The sequence below is a fragment of the Oryzias melastigma genome, linkage group LG24, assembly GCF_002922805.2.
Source record: "Oryzias melastigma strain HK-1 linkage group LG24, ASM292280v2, whole genome shotgun sequence".
In the NCBI taxonomy this organism is placed as follows: Eukaryota; Metazoa; Chordata; class Actinopteri; order Beloniformes; family Adrianichthyidae; genus Oryzias; species Oryzias melastigma.
Genome location: NC_050535.1, coordinates 16,225,306 through 16,245,044, shown reverse-complemented (window position 1 = coordinate 16,245,044; position 19,739 = coordinate 16,225,306). Strand labels below are relative to the sequence as shown.

Below are 19,739 nucleotides of genomic sequence, written 5' to 3'. Positions count from 1 at the left end.
TGAAGTATGTTTGGAATGTCAGAAGTTTACAGGTCACAGGTCCAAGAGTCCAATTGACAAGCATAGCGTACATCCAGAATGGAAGGGTCAGCACACAGAGAAGGTCCAACATGGCCAAGTTCGACAACAGACTTTGGGTCACAGGAGACAGACGCTGGATATTCGGCTTGAGAGCGAGCACAGCAATGTTTCCAAGTAATCCAAGTAGAAAATTCAAACCTAGTAGCACAGCATGGATTAATTCCCCAGAGTTCCAGGAATGAGGATGACAATCTCCTGTAAAGGAACTATTGGACATGTTCATCTCCATCCTATAGTCTGATTGTCAAGTCTATGAAGATTTGCTGTTAATATTATGCTGCAGATGTAACAGGAAATTTCGAGCTTTGCTTTTATTGAGACAAAGCTTCTCTAAAATGAAATTCAGTGTGAGGAAATGCTTTGAAATCATTTGAAAATTTGTACACAACATTAACATATTTCATGGTAAATATGATAGCATCAATGATAAATAGGTACTGGTGAATTTCTCTATTAGATGTTGGGTTGTGCATGACGTAGACACTTATTCAAACCTAAACAAGCATCAGCAAAGAATATAACTCATGTTTCATGGGGATAAAGGTTTGAGGGTCTCCCTGAGTCCAGGTAGGATTGTTTTTTATTCATATTTTTCTCTTCAGATTTCAAGTTCACAGTTTTTTTCAGTTTTCTTGGTGCATTTCTCACAGCAGAATTAAACTTTTCAGCACAACAGTTGGTGGAACCGCCACAACATGTAGTTGTTCTGGCACAACCTAGTGGCAGTTTTGTGTTCACTACATCTGATGGCATCTGCTTTTAGATTCAAAACAATTCAGTAAGAACAAATATCTGCATGTTGATCACTTTTGATTTACTTTTGATCACTAATAACATGTCTTTATCCTGTAGATGTACTTGTACAGAATGATTAGTCATTGTTTTGTATTGTACAAAAAAAAAGATCTGTATAAACCAGAAGACATTTTTTTTAACTTGATGGATACTAAATCTACAAAACTGCAGAAGCTCCGCCTCATGGACGAGGATGAAGGGTGCGTGGGGGAAAGGAGGAAGAAGAGGGAACAGCCGCATAAACAGATGAATGAAATCAGGGCAACGTTTGTGGTAAAATCATGGCCTGACAATGACGGAGGTTGGTACAAGGGTGCAGCCAAATATTGGGAAAACTACATTTGTTTCACCACAAACTAATTTGCTCAGCACTAAGATAGTCATTTAAAAGGCCTGCTTAGGGATTTGTAACTTTTTACATGAAGATTTACTATTTCTTCTAACTATTGCTCAGATTTGTTGTGGCACAATGTACTATAGTGTAATAGTAAAGAAAAAGAGTACTACAGTGCTGTCAAAATGCATAATGTATGATATATTTTTTTTTCCTCACGTTAGAAAATTCAAGATTTTTAAATACATGATATATATATAAGTACAAGATATATATAGTGTGTTAGGTTCCCTCAAGTTTAAAGACTGCATTTTGTGCATAACCGGCCCATATTGTTGAGACTTAGGGAAAGAGACATTTAATTTTTTTGTAACAATTGAATGTATGGCCACGCCCCCATCTTTTTTTTTTTAAAATGGCTGGCATTTTGAGTTTTTCTCATGGTAAATGTGCCTTTCTAAAAGAGGGGTTCATAGGGTACAAATTTGGTGATTATACCAAAAAATGTAAGATTTGTCCGAAATATCAACCTAACTGTCAAGTAGGGGTGTGCCAAAATATCAATATTGCGATATATCGCGATATTTAGTCCTGCGGTTGATTCTCGATGGGTTCTCACCAAGTATCGATCTTATATTTTCATTTAAAGAGACTGTTCCACTGAGCGTTTGAGTCGCATGATGGAACTGTTGAGCAACAGGGCGCGCTGCGTCGGACTTGTTTTAGGAAAAGCACCGGCGAGATACAGGCTGTGTCTAAATTCGGGTTCTGCGTCCTCCCTGGGCTGTGTTTGTCGACCGGTGATGTCACAGCGCAGCGACAAGTGCTATCCAAATCCAACGGCTGATTCAAATGCTGCTAGCGAATGCGACCTTCCTTTTCCCAAATTCAAGGATCGTTCTGGTGTATCCTGCTATGCTGACCGTATCCCAAGATGCATTGCGGTCAGCCCCAAAGATTTATTTTTTTACTTTTTTTAACTTTTTTTTTAAACAGCATTTATTTTTGCTTAATGAGGGGGCGTGGCTTTTGACTGACAGATGAAGATTGCGGTGGATTCTGGGAGCAGAGCTCCAGTATTTTGCTGTCTGCTACAGATTTAGCGTTAGCATGAGCGCTCTATTTCGGTTTTTGTCCTGCTGCCTTGCTGTAAACTGTTCTAATACGCTCTCTGGGAGTCATCTGGTGTCTTTTCTCCGGTAAGTACTAAAAGAATAACTTTATATATGCCGGAAATAAATCAGTGTATATTAGGATTATTTATTTTAGTTCCAGTAATTTGATTTTTTTAAATCTCAGCAACATTAATATCTATTATGTTTAAAGTTTAAAAGAGGACGTTTTCTCTGTATTTGTACTGATGGTTCTTTTCTTTTATCAAAAAGTTATAACATATAAGAACATGATTCAGATCTGCTACAGTAACAGCAGAATCTCTTCATGTGGAGTTAAAATGTGAAGGCAGAAAACTTTCAGTTAATAAGAACATATAATGAAAATGTTTAATGTTTAACAAAATTGTACATGTTTTATTTTTTAGCTTTGTCTTGTGATTTTAATTTATATTACATTTTTATTTTATTTTTCAAATTGTATCTAACATTTATCTTGTTTGTTCCTCTTCAGGTCTGCTTCTGGTGGTGAGTGGAGTTATAATCCAAAAGAATCCAACATTTACATTTTAAGGCAGAAAAATTTTAATTTTAACATATGAAGACGGCTCTTGCTGATGTGTGTGATTCAATAAAAATTATGTGTAACATATTTGAGTGACCTGTCTCTTCTGTTTATTCACTGTTTTAGCATATAGGTCAGACAAAAGGAAATGTGGGTCAGAGTCAGATCTGTACAAAATTTATTTTTGAAGCAGATTAAATGACTCAAAACGCCACAAACATTAATCATTGAAAATTCCGAATTGGTTTCCCTTTATTCAAGGTAGGGACATCTAAACATGTCATGGTTAGAAAGCATCATCTATGATAATACTGTCTGTTTTTTATATTTAACGAACCTAATAAATGATCCTAAAGAGTACATTTCTATCTACTGAAAAAAAATCAGTAAGAAATGAAAGAAAAAAAAAGTTTAGTGATGGGTTGAAGAGTGTGCAGCTGCTGGACGTTCTCTCCGATCCCAATGACAGCTTCAGACTCCAGACGTCGCCCGTTCACATCCTCCACAGTGATGAGAGAACCAGGAGCTGCTCTTCCTTGTAGAATTAAAAATAAAAGATGTCCACCACCGTCCGCCTCAGCTGAACCAGGTGATGTGGGTCCTCGCCGAGCTCACATCGCTGTGGTGGTTTTGTATAACTGTCCTTCTGGTGCCAAATGGAAATGACATCACCATTAATCCAAACTGTAATTGTAAGAAAAGAAAATATATTTCACTCAAAAATATTTTATTTTGTGCTGTTTTGCAAAGATGTGCCAAACAGACAAAATAAAATATTTCATCTCATTTATGCTCAAAGTCCATGTGAATATCTTTAAACCAAATCTTTTAAGAAAATGAGTTTGCCTATAAAAGAACATGACAGTATTTAGTTTGATTGTCAGCAGAAGAGGAGGCAGCATCAGTCTGTTTAACCTCTTCAGACCTGATGTTCATCACATTCTGACTGATATTAGTTCATTCTGCTTCACTGTGACTGTGTTTAGAGGATTCACTTAAATATTAGCTCCAGCTTTAAGAAGTTGACATGATTAACTTAACTAAGAATTAAAAAGAAATGCTCCTCATATTGTAATCACAGCATCATGTGATCATATATCAACAATTTGATTTAACACTAGAGAAAAACTACGTTTTACACAATCATCTATTACTGTTGTGGTGTATTTTTGATGTGTATATAAAGACTACAGTAACTTAAAACTAAATAACTCTTATTGAATAAGATATCTTAGGACCACATAAATAACATGATCAAACAGTCGATGTTCAGTTCGTACTAAACTCGTACCACGGGAAAATACGTTTTCATTGTTGTCTAAAAGTCACTTCCACCGCTTTACAGATTGTGTGTAAAACACCAAGTACTCACCTGTAAAGATTCATGATGTAAATAATCCACCGCGGTGCTGCTTTGCTGGAGAACTGAAGCGGTTAGCCATTAGCATGAGGAGCCGCAGACGGCAGAGCTGTGGGCGTGAACTAAAACAAACCGAAGGAAAAGCGGGTGAACTCGGTCCCGCCCCTTTTCCCCATATTTGGAACCTCCGTGTGGGGCGGAGTTAACTCCAGCCAATATGGCTGCGGCCATGACCCGAATATTCAGACTTCATTTCAGGGACTGTGGAAGTCAATGGGTGACGTCAGAGATGATTCGTCTAATTATATATTAAGTCTATGGTTTGACCTCATGGATGAGGTATTAGGACAGAGACCTTCCACCACTCCTCCTGTCCTAATTTCCTCTCTCCGCGAAGAAACTCCAGGGACAAGTACAGCAGTGGGTGAAAGAGAGCAAAGTGAAGACAGAGAGGAAGAAAGGAGTGAGATACCAGTGGTGAGAAAAAGAGGAAGGGACGGTGATGAACTTCTAGAGTTAATCAGAGAGGACATGAAGCAGAAGAGCAAAGAGCAAGAGAGAGGAGGGAGACCTTCGACAGACTTTTCAGTCTGCTCGAAAAAAATAGCAAATAAATGAAAAAAAAAAGGGTTGTGTTTAAATGTTTAAGAAATCGTTAATATAAATAAAGGTGTAAATCCAAAGAAACAGTCGTCATGAAGTCATTTAAACACTTTTATTTATAACTATTTACAAAGATGGTCGACATGGATGGGGGGCTTCAACTGAGACCCGGGACTGGAACTTTCCGGGTGCTGATTGGAACATCTTGCAGGGGGTCTGCAGTTTCAGGATGCCTCTCAACTGTCCACTGCATCGTCCATCTTCAGGGTTTGCAGGGCTGGCTGTCGACGGACGCTGCATGACCAAAAATGATCCATTAATACATAAATATCAGATAATACACGAGCAATCTTAATATTATTTATTTAAAAAAATCTTGATAAATAACTGTCTTTTTTAATTACCTGTTACCAGTAATCGTGGTCTGGTGGTGCCTCCTCCAGGGCAGAAACCTCAGCAGACAGTTGGTCCCGCCAGAGTGCACCGCTTCTGGCCTCCAAACCAGGCTCCCCCTCATCATCTCCCACATCTTCCTCCGGCTCATCCTCTGGGGCCACAGTGTCGCCAGCACAAAGGCAGATGTTATTGAGGATGGCGCAAGCTGTGACAACCTGCAATAGGAAGAGAAACAGAAAAATATTCCAAATAACATAAAAAATGCTGCTATATGTTCACTTACGTGAGGTACAAAGGTGTGATGCACCTCCAGCGCTTGCAGGAAGATTGCCCTGAATCTTGTCTTCATCATTCCAAAAGCACGTTCTATAATCAAGTGTGCCCTGGAATTATGACTGTGGAAGTGATGGGCTGCAACATCTACATTCACACGCTTGTAGGGAGTGATGAGGGGGAGTGGGCGTTGGAGGCACGGGTATCCACCATCTGCTAGGATGAAGTGCCTTGGAGGAGGGTAGACCGTCTGTCTGTATAGTGGGCTGTGGCGGAGTACCCTGGAGTCATGCACCGACCCAGGCCAGCCCACATAGGTGTCAATGAAGCAGCCCCGATGGTCACACACAGCCTGATGGAGGGGAACAGTTTTCTGTTTCTGTAGCAGTGACCATCAGGGCCTCTAGGAGGCTTGATCCTGACCTGGCATCCGTCGATGGCACCTGCAGCTTTGAGGAAAGCTCTGTGCCGTGCCAGCTCTGCAAACCCACAGGACTCCACCTCCAGGTCCTCAGGGGTTTTTGGAAGGTGAATGACCTTATGACAACTGGCTACCACCTCCTCAGTGAGTCTGTGGACGATACAGTGGAACGAGGCATCCCAAACACTCTTGAGACCACCCTGTAGGATGCCCGCTCACCAACCAGAAAAGAAAAACCAGGGTCTCGATTACAGCACTCCATCCATGTCGCCGATCCTGATTAAGGAGGTTCAGGAGGACTGCAAGAGAGTTTCTGTTCAGCAAGAATCTGGTCTTGTTTCTTCGTTGCAGAAAAAACGCTCCCAGATTGGGAGACTCAGGTTAATGTTGCAGTACAGGGGTGTAGTCTAGTTAAAAAGAAATAAAAAAGAAATAAATTTTCAGTGAAAATATGTGGTTTTATGTTTTTTTAACACTATAAAACATCATTATACTTAGGTAAACATGAGAAAAGCAAAATACTTAAATGCTAAGTTTACTGATTTAAAAAAAGAGTAGTAATTGTTAAAAAATAATTTATGCATAACATTTAAGTCAGAAGACAAAATAAACATTTAACACTATTGTAATCTGATTAATAGAAAAAAATAGTTTTGTTATCTTGCACATATTTTTTAAGCTCCAAAGGGGCTAGGTACCTACACTCTGATTTACTGTGATAATTTTTGTGAAACAAATAAAAAGGATCATTGTTACAAAACTGTTTCAAACACACACATTTGTGTCAGTAATTATTTAGTTTATAACCTGTTATGTAGTTGCTAAATAAATACATCCATTAAACTAGCTAAAGCTAATAAGTAAAAGAGCTTCTTGTGTCTTTTTTATTTTATTTTAATACCGTAGCCTACCTGCACATCCTTTTGTCTCAGCCGGAAAAAGAGCAAATATCTTTGATGGCGATACATTTGCTCCAACTCTTACAAAATCAGAAGTTGAAGAAGATATGACAAAATTATTTCGGTCTCCATCATGCTTCCCAACACGCGGTAAACTCACGATTTCAAGCTAGGCTACAGGACATTAGCCGATTAACGGCGGGAGTTATCAAGGCTGGACCGTCCAAATTAGCACTTAACATCCGGTCTTACCCGCTGACGAAGGACATCGGAGTTCGCGAAGACCACAGCTTCGGGAGGACGCAGCCGCTGAATTTGGCTCGGTGGCGCGTGTGTAAACCGTGCCTACCTGTCAGCATTCATCCTCCATCTGTAGCAGAGGCAGCCGGTAAGAAGTGACTTTGTCTGAGCGATAGAATGACCACTTCGGTGTGCTGTCGGGACGGGGCACGTGCTTCGCAGTTGTTTGTGTGTAGTTCAGGTGCCATCGGAATTTCCGATTTCATGCACTTCGATGTTTAACCTGCTGGTGTAATGTGTAACTTTGGTAAATTTGTGGTGTGAAGTTGTTTTAATTAATGTAATTACTTTTAGCTAATGCTCATTTGAAGTAATTCTTAAATTAAAAAAATGTAGGATTTACTGTAAAATGGAAAAAAAAGTAATTAAAATAAAGTAAATGAATTCACTGTAAAATAGGGAGGTTGCTAGTTAATTGAAGCACTTAAAATTATATAAATTATTATTGATTAAAGTTGTTTATTTCTATTCTGTAATATAATTTGAATTTGTAAATATTTATTGACATTATTATGTGTGTTTTAGGGTTTTTACCTATGGACTGCTAACTGACCAAATGGAAAATAAAGAAAGATTGGAAAAATAATCTCAAGTTGCAGTCTGAGTAAATCCCCCTTCAATTTGTCGACAAATTAGGTAACCGTTGACAGATGTAAATATAAAACATTATATTCATTGTCCTTTGGTGTGACGTTCCTTTGGAGGTAGATAGCTGTCGCCAGTTGAATTATTTAATTTTGTTCTTTTGCTTACAACAATTTGTTGTACAAAATAAGACACAAGTTGTTTATTATGATTGTGTTTAAGCTAAAAAATAAATAGGGATATATTTTCCCGAAATGTTGTTCTTCTATATAAATGTATTTATTAGGGAGGATTTTTACCAATAATCGCAGTATCGCGATATTATCGATATCATGAGCCATGTATCGCGTACCGTATCGTGAGGGACCCAGTGATTCCCAGCCCTACTGTCATGGAATCTTGATGTCTTTTAGGTTGGGTGGAATTAAACTTCTGTTGTGTCTTCCAGTGATAGTGGAGAGTTTCCTGGCCAGCTGCATGTTCCGTTTCTGATTTCATGTAGATGCTAAATTAAGGCATTTTGAGAGCTTAAGTTGGTTGCATCAACAGGCGTAAAGGGGTCTAAATGGAAGGAGGAAACTGAAGCATTTTAAGGCCTGATATGTGGAATCGAGTGTCAGAGCATCTTACCACCATTAGACCGAACAATGAGGGAGAGGATTCTTCATTATTCATATAAAAAAACAAACATTAAAATTAGGTAATATTAATACAAGTAATGCTTGCGTCTGAAACAAGCACAAAGTTACATAAAAAAATGCCTGAGACATAGAAACATGCATTTTATATTACAGACAGAGCTGTATGAAATGTTGAAATAAAGATAACATTTAACTTCATTGGAAAAGGAAGCCTAAGAAAATTTAAGTAATATTAGCTGTGAATGATAGCTATACCAAGACTGTTGAGCTTATTGGTGGGGAAAAAAAATCAATAATCAACAAGTCAATAAAAGTTCAGGTAATTCCAGTGTTTTAATTCTTCTATCAAACTTTTTGTCCCATACAGCCTTTCCTAATGCATCATCTTAATATCTCTGAGCTTCATCCAACTCCAGTTAATTTAATGAAGAATGATAAACAAATATACGCAGAACAGAAATAAAGTAAAAAATATATTAAAAAAAAAATCAAAATATGTTTTGAAACTATAGAAAAAAAATGTAAAAGTAAGGATTCCCTTCAAATACAAAAAAGCGTCTTTATTCTAAAACCAGCATCTTGTTTCATAGCTATGTGTAAAGATCATACCATAAATATAAAATATATTATTGTAATTTACTTATACCTTTACAAACCAAAAAATGTTTGAAAGGAACACCTGTTAGGTTAGTTACTCCAACCAGTGACTGTTCAAATCAGCATAGAGTGATTTGGCAGCATCATTACCAGAACCTGAAAGTAGAAATATTTTCAGTATATAGACTCTGATGTCAAATATACAGCAAACATTAAGCTTAAGCTTTTTTGCAACAAAAGTTGCAAGAAGTAAATGCATACAGGAATGGATTCAGACAGCTGTTCACAAAATTAAGTGCTCCAACTGCATATAACACACTCAAACAAAAATTAAAAGTGCGTAAGAAAATAGCTGCAGGGTTTAACATGTTGATAAAATGATATGGAACCCAGAGAGCAAAAAGGCTCATGATGATACTGGTAACCAGTCTGGATGTCTGTGGATTGTTGAAAAACGCGGCCCGCTTCACCTTCTTCTGGAGGCGGGTGTATGAAAATACTACCAGAAAAAAGATGGTAAATCCTATCAGGGCCTCCGTCAGCAGCACTGTGATCCACTGTGGTCACCTGTCGAACCACCAAAGCAGGAATGGAAAGTATGATGGAAACCAGCCATAATAGAACCAGCAGGAGTGTCACTCCCGTCTGATGTGTCCACTTCTTCCGATGCACCACCAGCAAGTATCGCTGAACGCTCAAAGGAGTCACTGTTAGACGACTGCCATATATGCTGCAGTACACGAGGAAGGTGAGAAGCTTACAAGCTACCAGTCCAAACGTTCAGATGTTGAGAAAAGGCTGTTCAAATAAAAAATGGCGTTCACAAGTACAACTATTTATAAACACTAAAAACAAGTTTAACCAATTAGCTGTGCTTTAGTTCAATTACATTGTCCATACGAAAACTTCACTCCATTATAACATCTTTCTGTGGTAAAATGAATATACTTGGACCAAAAGAGTCAACTTCAGGTGAATAGATTCATCTCATTGTTTCAAAACTAACAGTGACAGAGTTACAGGAAGTCAGGGTCATTAACCTCAGTGGTTCAGATGTTTCACACATTTACAAATGTGAGAAGTGAAAACATTCAGGAGTGGATTTAGACAGCTGTTTATAAATGTCAGTGATCCAACATTATTCTGTATACTTCTAATTTGCTGCTGAAGACCTTTATCTTTTAGAGCAGTAGCTGCCACACCCAGTACATTTACAGTGTGGTGTGGAATCCACAGGACAAAACAAACTAAAATGAGACAAGTAACCAGTCTGGATGTCTGAGGGTTGTTAAAAAATACTCCTCGATTCACCTTCCTGTAAAGCTGAATGTACGAAAATAATAAAGTGAAAAATGAAATAAATCCCACCAGAGTCTCTGTCAGCTGCACAGCTAACTCCTGGGCTCCACAGGAATACTGGTATTTGCAGCGAATCCACTGCTCATCAGAGACCAGCTGACGAACCACCAAAGCAGGAATGGAGAGAATCATTGCAACTGGCCAAAGCAAAACCAGCAGCAATCTAATTTTTGTCTGATTGTAAAACTGCTGGTGCACCACGAGCATGTAGCGCTGGAAGCTCAGCAAAGCTATATTAAGCAAACTTCCATAAACGCTGCAATACATGACATATGTCAGGATCTTACAGGCCACCAGACCAAAGATCCAGCCGTAGAGAAGACTGTAAATCCACAGTGGGAGAGTCACCAGACACAGCAGGTCTGACACGGCTAGATTCAACATCAGACACTGAGTCATGCTGGACAGCTGCTGAAAATTTGGCTTCAGGATGATGACAGCGATGTTTCCAGGGACTCCCAGCAGAAAGCAGAGAGACAGAACCACTGCAGGTAGAACACCCCTGGAGTTCATGGGAGGAGAAGGGAGAAGTCCAGGAGGGGAGGAGATGTTTGGAGTTACTGCAGTCAAGTTGAGTTGCTCCATGATGCCAGGCACTAAACAAATAAGAGTCACAACATGATCAGGAATTCAGAAGTTACCCACTGATGGCATATACCTGACTTTAGGTTAGTGATCACTTCTATAATGCAACAAGGCAAAAAAAAAACGAAAGCAATGACTCCATGACTTTAGTGTCTGGAAATAGTTTCCTGAGAACACAATCTTATTTTATTACAGGCAGTCGTCACAAAACTAGGAACTAACATAGCATTAACATTGAAGCAAAAAAACGTAGAACTTTTTACAGGAAAAAATCAATTCGGTATCTTTATACTTCTTAGAATTTGTGTTTGTAACATTTTCATATGTAGATTTTTGAACACAAAATTATTACCAATACATCATAATGTTTGAATAAAAATAAAAATAAAAATCAACTCAATACATTTACTTTCTATTTAAAAGTGCTGCCTGCTTCAACTTTTTCTCGAGGTGGATGAATGAAAATACTTCAAGGAAAAGTATGGAAAAAACCTACCAGTAGCACTGCAATCCACCAGGTTCTGTCAAATATTACGACTCACTGTGTTAGTTCTGTTCGGATCAGTGGTCACTAGTCAAGAGAGAAAGTCTGACTGTGCAGCTTCCTGTTCCTTAATTTAAAAAAAAGCATTTTCTATATTCTTGTCTCATTTATGTGAGTAATTTTTAACAAAAGCAGCAATTATTAAGATCTTAGTGTTGTTTACCTTATTTACCTTGTTGCTGTACGGATGAAAAATGTAGAACTACAGTATTATGGTAATAGAAACCAAGAGCAAGTCAAACAACTAGCTGTGTTGTGGCAAAGTGTCAGAGTTCATTTATAAAAGCCTCAGTGACCACTTCCTGTGCCACTTTCTGTAAGAGAGCAAATATAACTGGAAGAAGAAATTCTTCTACACTGGCATTCAGAGAAATGACTCATCTGACTGAACCATCATCAGTGACAGAGTTTGGGGAAATTAAAGACGTCAGCCACATTGGTTGAGCAGTTTCAAAGATTTAAAATTGGGCGCCTCTATTTGGATCATAAAATGAATGCTCCAGATGGTTGTAGGAGGATGTTTTTAGCCTGGATGCTACATGGAGTAGTGGCTGTGTAGTTACAACATATTGAAGACATGGGTGATGCTGAGAGATCAGGTTTGTTTATTTTGAATTGCACTACAAAAGCAGTGGTAAGCACATTTTCACATATGGGCTCATGAGATCATTCAGACACGGCTTTGGTTCACCACTCAGTGCAGGAACTGCATCTCGACTATGCCCTGCAGCACACTTATGTATAACAACAAGATCTTGTAAGATCCATCTTATGGCTGGTTCACACCAGGCGTGGAGCACCACGGTCCTCCGCAACAGGCTTCTGACAGGATGTTACATCAATATACATGAGAAAATCCAGTTTATTTTCAAAATATAACCAATTTTTCACTATGAAACACTGCGACCGACAAATGCGATCATGTTTTTGTATCTAAGCAGACTGTAGAAATAAAAATAAACATACAATCGTAACACACACCCAGAAAACACACACACACACTTCTCTCTATGTGTCTCAACAACAGATAAATTAAAGAAGTGTTGGCCTACTAACTACTTGCTTCTTACCAGATACATGGGGTAATATTTTAAGGTTATTACCTTACCCATGATGAGAAAAGCAAAAAAAAGATCAAGCAGAAGCAGCTGTCGACTGTCGTTTTAAAATGCTCGTGTGGTGTGAATTTTCACTGCGCTTTTATACTCACAAATAAATTGTTGTAGAAATTACACAACATTGAGTATTGGAAAAAAATATTTCTTCATTCACCAAAAGAAAAGCACCATGAATTTTATTGGGTAAAAACAACTTGAATATGAAATACAGCCGTGGTGCTTAGTATTCTAATTATTTAATAAAATGTATTTTCCAATTTTATTCATGTGAATTGTTTATTAACATTTATACAAAAGGTTTTTTAAACTCGAACTCTAAAAAATTGTGATATGTTTTCTTTGGTACAGTCTAGGAATATGTCGGAATATTTATCGTGTCGTGAAATGTGCATTGCGATACGTATCTTATCTCTTGCTAATTCACACTTCACACAGGACACAAACACAGGACGCAAGACTTGGTACCAGAAACTTAAATATTTACTAAACAAACTTAAATATGACAAAATCACGGAAGACCAAACAAGTGATGTAACTGAACAGAACACATGACCCAACGCTGAGGGACAGAAAAACAGACACTTAAATACTGAGGTTGACTAACTAAATAAAGACACCTGTGGAAGATTTAGCCTAAACATGGTGAAACTGACAGAGAAAACAAAACATGACCAAACCTAAGCCTAGAATCATGACAGTTCCCCTCCCCAAAAGGGCAGATTCCAGATGCCCAAAAACCTGTGAGGAGGGGATCTGGAGAAACAAAAACAAAAAGTCCAGAAAACAGGGCTCCTGCAGCCAGACGCATGAAAGGGGAATCAGAACCGCTCCTCGGGAACGGGCATGAAGAGGAGCAGTCCCAGCAACTCTCCCCAGGGGCAGGAAATATGAAGGGCAGCAGCTCCAGTAACACTCCTCCGGAATAGGAAACAGCCAAGGGGGATGAGTGGCAACCATCCTCAGGGTCAGTGAGCATGAAGGAGCGGTCCCGGCGACCCTCCACGGGAACAGGAACGTTGCCCCTAACAATCCCCCTCAGGAACACATTTGCTAACTAAAACTAAAGGAAGACACCTGTGGAAGATTTAATCTAAACATAGTGAGACTGACAGGGAAAACAGAACATGACCAAACCTAAGCCTAGAATCATGATTATCCCAGTCAATTGTTTGAGCCATTTCTTCTCTGAAAGAAGGTTCATGTTGCAATCATAGTAGAGCGTAAAGTAGCGTTGGTCAGCTGGAGACACATGGGTCACAATTCAAGGCTTAGAGATATAAGACAAACAGTCCCCTACCTGACATTGTTTCTGGCAATAGCCTAACCCAGTCAATGTCCCAGTCTCGGTTTGAGGGTGCATGGCCACCGTCCATGAGAGGTGCTCGAGCAATGCACTGCAGTTCCATTTGGAAAGAGAAATCTCAGTTCATCGGTAGAACACATGATTGATGTCCATGTTTTGATTAACAAGTCTGTGCCCACTGTGAATGTCCAAAGCTGTGGAAGACCCTCAGTCCAGCGACAAGCATCCAGAGGTGATGTAAACGGTAAGTTTTGTTGCTCCTTTGAGAAGTCCGCTCACTTGACAGTATGTGAGTCAGTTGAACAGCTGGTGAAGGAACTTAGATGAATATGTTGCTCCAGTATCAACCAAAAATTATAGTTTTTGTCCTTCAACTCCAAGACTTAGGTTCTACCAACACTCCCATTTTCATGCATCCCTGTGGGGTATGTAACTTACGGTGGTAGTCTCCACTGCTCCCTGTTGATGAGACACATTATCCCTGCGGTTCACCCGTCTCACACATTTGCAAATTTGAGAATTGAATGCATACAGGAGCGGATTTAGACAGCTGTTGAAAAATGTCAGGGATTTCACAATATCCTGAGTATCTTTACATGTTTGCTCAAGCCTCTCATTGTGTAGGGCAATTGCTGCCACACACAGCACATCTACAGTATGGTTTGGAATCCACAGGACAAAAAACACTATGATGATACTGGTAACCAGTCTGGATGTCTGAGGGTTATTAAAAAATCTTGTGTGATTCACCTTCCTGTAAAGCTGAATGTATGAAAATGCTACAACAGGCAAAGAAGCAAACCCCACCAAAGCCTCTGCTAGCAGCACAGCTATCTCCTGGTTTCTAGAGGAGAATTGTTGTCCACAGTTCACCCACTGCTGATCAGGGATCAATTGTCGAACCACCAAAGCAGGAATGGAAAGAATCATTCCAACCAACCAAAGCAAAACCAGTAGCAATCTCATTTTTTTCTGATCCCAGGACTTCTGGTGAACCAAGAGCATGTAGCGCTGGAAGCTCAACAAAACTATAGTCAGAAGACTTCCATAAATGCAGCAGTACATGACATACGCTAGAATTTTACAGGCCAGCTGGCCATATATCCAGCCGTAGAGCAGACTGTAAATCCACAGTGGGAGCGTCAGCAGACAGAGCATGTCTGACACGGCTAGATTCACCATCAGACTCTGGCTCATGCTGGACAGGTGCTGAAAATTCGGCTTCAGAATGATGACAGCGATGTTTCCAGGAAGTCCCACCAGAAAGCAGAGAGACAGAACCACTGAAGGAAGAACACCCCTGGAGTCCATGGATGGAGAAGAAGGGATAAATCCAGGAGTGGAGGAGATGTTTGACGTCACAGTTGAGTGGATTTCCTCCATGATGCTCTCCTCTTTAAAGCAAAACAATGATTATAGAGACATGAAAAGTAGCCTCTAGTAGAAAGTCAAAGGTTGTCCAAGACAGACTGCCAAATCTCAGGGAATTACAAACAATATGTCCAATGAATGAATGAGTCCAGTCGCACCACACGGCTGTCTTCCTGAAAAGAATATGAATTCAGGAAGTGATGCTGCTTAGTAAATCAGATGTGAATAGAGAAACAGCAGCCTTTTCTTTCTTGCAAAGGGGAACAACCTCTCCCACCATTATGATAAGTAAAACATGAACAAAGTAACTGGAACTTATGCAAAAATTATATTTATTTTTAAACACCAAATGTAGGGAGCTGTGTGATGTATTTCGGTTTCAAATAAGACTGCTTGCTAGCTTCAGGTTGTGGATTTCTATCTGTGAGGACTTAGCAAGTCTCTGTGTAGTTTCCCTGGTATTGGTTCATTTTTGTTATTTCTTACATAGTATGTTAGTTTTTCATTATGTGTATACACAAAAGCATCCAAAAAGGCAAAGTTTGCCTTCCTGAAACACAAACACTGTGCTCCCAAATCACTACCATGTACTGCATGATCATGTCACTTGGATAGATGATTTAAAACCTGTTCAACATTTTATGTGTACATGAACTTTGAAGTGACTTTTGGACTGCTGATCCTACTCTCAGCTGATGATGAGATGCCTCTGCCTTCTTCATGGAGCGATAGCAGTGTGCGCTAACGGTAACCTTCACCCGTGTTGAGACGTTTAGGAATCACATCTCGGACTGCTTCCACCTGATACTAACATTACATTTAAACAAATTTATAAATACTCTGCTATGGAGTAATTGAAACACAACTAACGGGTCATAAAGATAAATACAGCGATAATCAGACCTGTCTTTGATGCTAGCTAGCATTAACCCAAATGAAAAGTGATAACGGTATTCACATGTAACTTTCTAAATATTGCAGTCAGTTCTGAATTTTTTTTCTTGGCTGCACGGACCTGGAGGGAAGGTTATGGTTAGGATTGCAAATGGTTCTCGAACGTGGACGCAGCTGCAGCTCCACGCTCTAGCTGAGTGGCAGCTAATGGGACTTCATTAAATACTGTGACCAGTAACAGCATTTAGCCTTGGATTCACAAAAAATACGTGAAACAATGCAGGAATCTGCACTAAGCTGCACCTATTATGCCTCGCCAACATGAATTTCCTTCAGCTTTTTAGCTGGTCACACAGAAATAACAATAACATCAGAATTAGCAAATTACCTTCAAAGTTTGTTATGTAGGACGACAAATACAATTCAAATCCTTTTTGCATTTTTATTTTGGAGTATTTTGCTAGAAAAACGAACAATGTGCATAACATCGTTTATAGGGACTCTTGGTAGCTCCAAAAAACAAATTTTAAAGTCCAAATACTCCACTATTTCCACATAACAATAGTCCACTGCTCCAACCGTAAATGACTGGGCGGTCAGATACCGAATGTGGAAGTAGGTGGCCAGCTCAGTGGCCTTGTGGTAGAGTGTCCGTCCTGAACTTTATGAAAGCAACAGATAAAAAGCAGTTTTAATGGCTAAATACTCAGAATGTTAGGAGACAGAACTCAATACCTTCAGTAATGACATCGTTACAGAATATAAGAAATACAGTCTTGTTTATACATAGTATACTTTGTTTTTGTCCCTTTTTGTTTTACATTTTAAAGTGTGTTTCCTTCCTCTTACAATATAAAACAACTATTATTAAAATATTACAATATTTTGACATGAAAATCTTTGAAAAGCATTCTAATATTTACTTTATTATGACAAAAAAAATGGGCAAATCTTTGAAATAATAGATAAAAACAGTCAACCTGGAGAAGGGAAACATCTTCAGTAAAAGACAAACCAAGTCAAGTTGATTCAAACAGACAAGAACAATTCTGAATGTGACACACATGGGACAGTGTTACCATAACAAAAAAAAAAAAAAAAATACAAGAGAAACTCAAACAGCTTTCAGCCAAATGTACAATATATCAACAATTTAAAACAAAAAGATTTCCAGTATCTCAGTTCGAGTGTTAAACATGAAGCCAACCTACAGGTCAGACCTTCATACTGCACCTTTTTTTGCAACAAAAGTTGTAAGAAGTAAATGCATACAGGAATGGATTCAGACAGCTGTTCACAAAATTAAGTGCTCCAACTGTATATGATACATTCAAACAAAGCTTTAAAAGGTTCTCATTGTGTAATAAAATAGCTGCAGAAATCAGCACATCAAAAAAATGAAATGGAACCCAGAGAGCAAAAAGGCTCACGATGATAGTGGTAACCAGTCTGGATGTCTGTGGATTGTTGAAAAATGCAGCCCGCTTCACCTTCTTCTGTAGTCGGGTGTATGAAAACACTACCACAAAAAAGATGGTAAATCCAATTAGGGCCTCCGTCAACAGCACTGTGATCCACTGAGCTTCTGAGGAATACTGAGACTCACAGCGTGTTTTGTTCTGATCGGTGGTCACCTGTCGAACCACCAAAGCAGGAATGGAAAGTATGATGGAAACCAGCCACAATAGAACCAGCAGGAGTGTCACTCCCGTCTGATGTGTCCACGTCTTCTGATGCACCACCAGCAAGTATCGCTGAACGCTCAAAGCAGTCACTGTTAGACGACTGCCATATATGCCGCAGTACACGAGGAAGGTGAGAATTTTACAGGCTACCAGTCCAAATGTCCAGATGTTGATAAAATCGTAAATCCACAATGGAAGAGTGAGCAGGCAGAGAAGATCTGAAACCACCAGGTTCAACATCAGTTTCTGGCTTACAGAGGACAGGTGCTGGAAGTTTGGTCTGAAAACAAGCACAGCGATGTTTCCAGGGACTCCTAACAAAAAGCTGAAAGACAAGACCACAGAAGGTACCAGACCATCGAAGTCCCAGGAAGGATGAAGGACAACATTTCCTGGAGATATAGAGACATTGGAAGACGGCACACTGGAGTTCATCTGCATCATGCTGAGATCTTTCATCAAGTGATGGTTTCAAATGTGTTCTTGTCTTGTTAAAAGTGTCAAGTGATGTGATGAGAAAATAGAAAAGCCTCTACAGTTAAATTCAACTATTTTCACACCCCACGATAAAAGAATTCTTAAAAAGATGAGGCAATGCTTAAGTTTCCAAGTTATCATTGAACCCGAGACACTACATCACCTATAACCTTTGCTGACAAACCAAATCTAGTTTGACCATAAAAACCTTTTCCATTTTTGTATAGGAAAGTGATGTTCTCATCATGATGTCAGCATGGGAACAAAGTTTCCAGAAATGAGGCTTTAGTGGTTGAGTTTTCTCACCCATTTAAAAATATTAGATGCACCTCAGACAGCTGTGTATGAAAGTTTCTGCTTCAAAAGTGTCTTGTAATTTTACGGGAACTTTGTTTTTCTCTTTTTTTGCGAAAAAATACGACATCAAACTGGAGCTTGTTTTGTAAAACCATTGATAGGTCTGACTTTTCTCAGGTTTAGATGCAATTTCCATTTGCTATCACATGTATTTGTAACTTGAATGGGTATATGTCTTTATCCACAAAAGATATAACAGTTAGAATTGGCGTTTCAAGAGGAAAACTTGACTTTTTGCCTTTGCTTCATGCAGATAGCATGGTTGATGTGGTTCTGTGGTCTGGTTTGAAGGGACAAAGATTTAAACCAAAAATGAATTTACATTGCATTGTCACAATGCTACATGAAGAGGACAGGAACAACATGTTTTACTGATGCAACAAGTCCTTCGTAAACTTCCTGATTTCTTCTTCCTTTTTCAAAGTATGCAGAAGAAGACTAGTTAGAAATTTGAATGTCACATTTAAGTTCAGAAGTGTATTTTTCTGTCTGATTGGCAATTCATTTTGGTCTGGTTCTAGGTCTGGATGTTGATAAAAGTGTAAATCCACACCGGAAAAGTCAGCATGTAAAGTAGATCTGACACTATCCTGTTATTTCTGGATTACATAGGACGGGTGCTGAAAGTTTAGCTTAAAATGGATCACAACAGTAAAGTCTTCAACTGCTTGGTACTGATGACAAGCTGTGAGTCTAGGTTCAGAATTTTGCCAGTGACTAATTTTAATCTTTTAAAAAAGATCTGTTTTTATTTCTGGATATATTACTGGATTGCTAGTTATCTTTGGCCACCACTTAGGGGCAGCATAGTGACACAGAATAGTGCTGCCAACAAGGTCTCAAACTACATTCAACAATGCTGTCCAGCTTTTTTCCCAATTACCCCTGCTTTAGATTTTAGTTTGGGGAACCAACTTAGTTAGTAGGGTTACAACTGAAACTGTAGATTGGATTTGTGTTTGTGTCAAAGTTCCTTAGAGATGATGTAGATGTAGTAATATGTGCTCCAGTTCTCTCCAAAGATGTTTGAAGACATATTCACATCCTTATTATTTTTTTGTAGTCTTTTTTTTTACAGAACAAA

General features: G+C 38.9%; 2 protein-coding genes across 2 annotated transcripts; both read right to left on the bottom strand.

The window, feature by feature from the left end:
* Positions 1-4,948: 4,948 nt before the first annotated feature.
* LOC112157586 lies at positions 4,949-10,906 on the bottom strand. The gene is made up of 4 exons (XM_036210669.1): positions 10,609-10,906; positions 5,943-6,154; positions 5,255-5,871; positions 4,949-5,144 (listed from the first exon to the last, which is right to left on the bottom strand). The coding sequence occupies exons 1-4, from the start codon at positions 10,904-10,906 to the stop codon at positions 5,087-5,089; spliced, it is 1,185 nt and encodes a 394-aa protein (XP_036066562.1). The 3' UTR covers positions 4,949-5,086.
* A 6,154-nt stretch (positions 10,907-17,060) lies between these two features.
* Positions 17,061-18,472, bottom strand: LOC118598207 (C-C chemokine receptor type 8-like). Its single transcript, XM_036210683.1, has one exon. It carries the CDS (start codon positions 18,278-18,280, stop codon positions 17,351-17,353), a length of 930 nt encoding a protein of 309 aa, XP_036066576.1. The 5' UTR covers positions 18,281-18,472; the 3' UTR covers positions 17,061-17,350.
* Between the last annotated feature and the right edge of the window lie 1,267 nt (positions 18,473-19,739).

Excerpts from the sequence above, each read along its gene's own strand:
- LOC118598207 (XM_036210683.1), bottom strand. The coding sequence starts at position 18,280 with ATGAAAGATCTCAGCATGATGCAGATGAACTCCAGTGTGCCGTCTTCC.
- LOC112157586 (XM_036210669.1), bottom strand. The coding sequence starts at position 10,906 with ATGGAGCAACTCAACTTGACTGCAGTAACTCCAAACATCTCCTCCCCT. Across the intron at positions 6,155-10,608 it reads GATCTTTGGTCTGGTGGCCT|CGGGCATCCTACAGGGTGGT; the intron begins GTAAGATCCTGA and ends CTGGTTGGTGAG. Across the intron at positions 5,145-5,254 it reads ACCACGATTACTGGTAACAG|CGTCCGTCGACAGCCAGCCC; the intron begins GTAATTAAAAAA and ends TTGGTCATGCAG.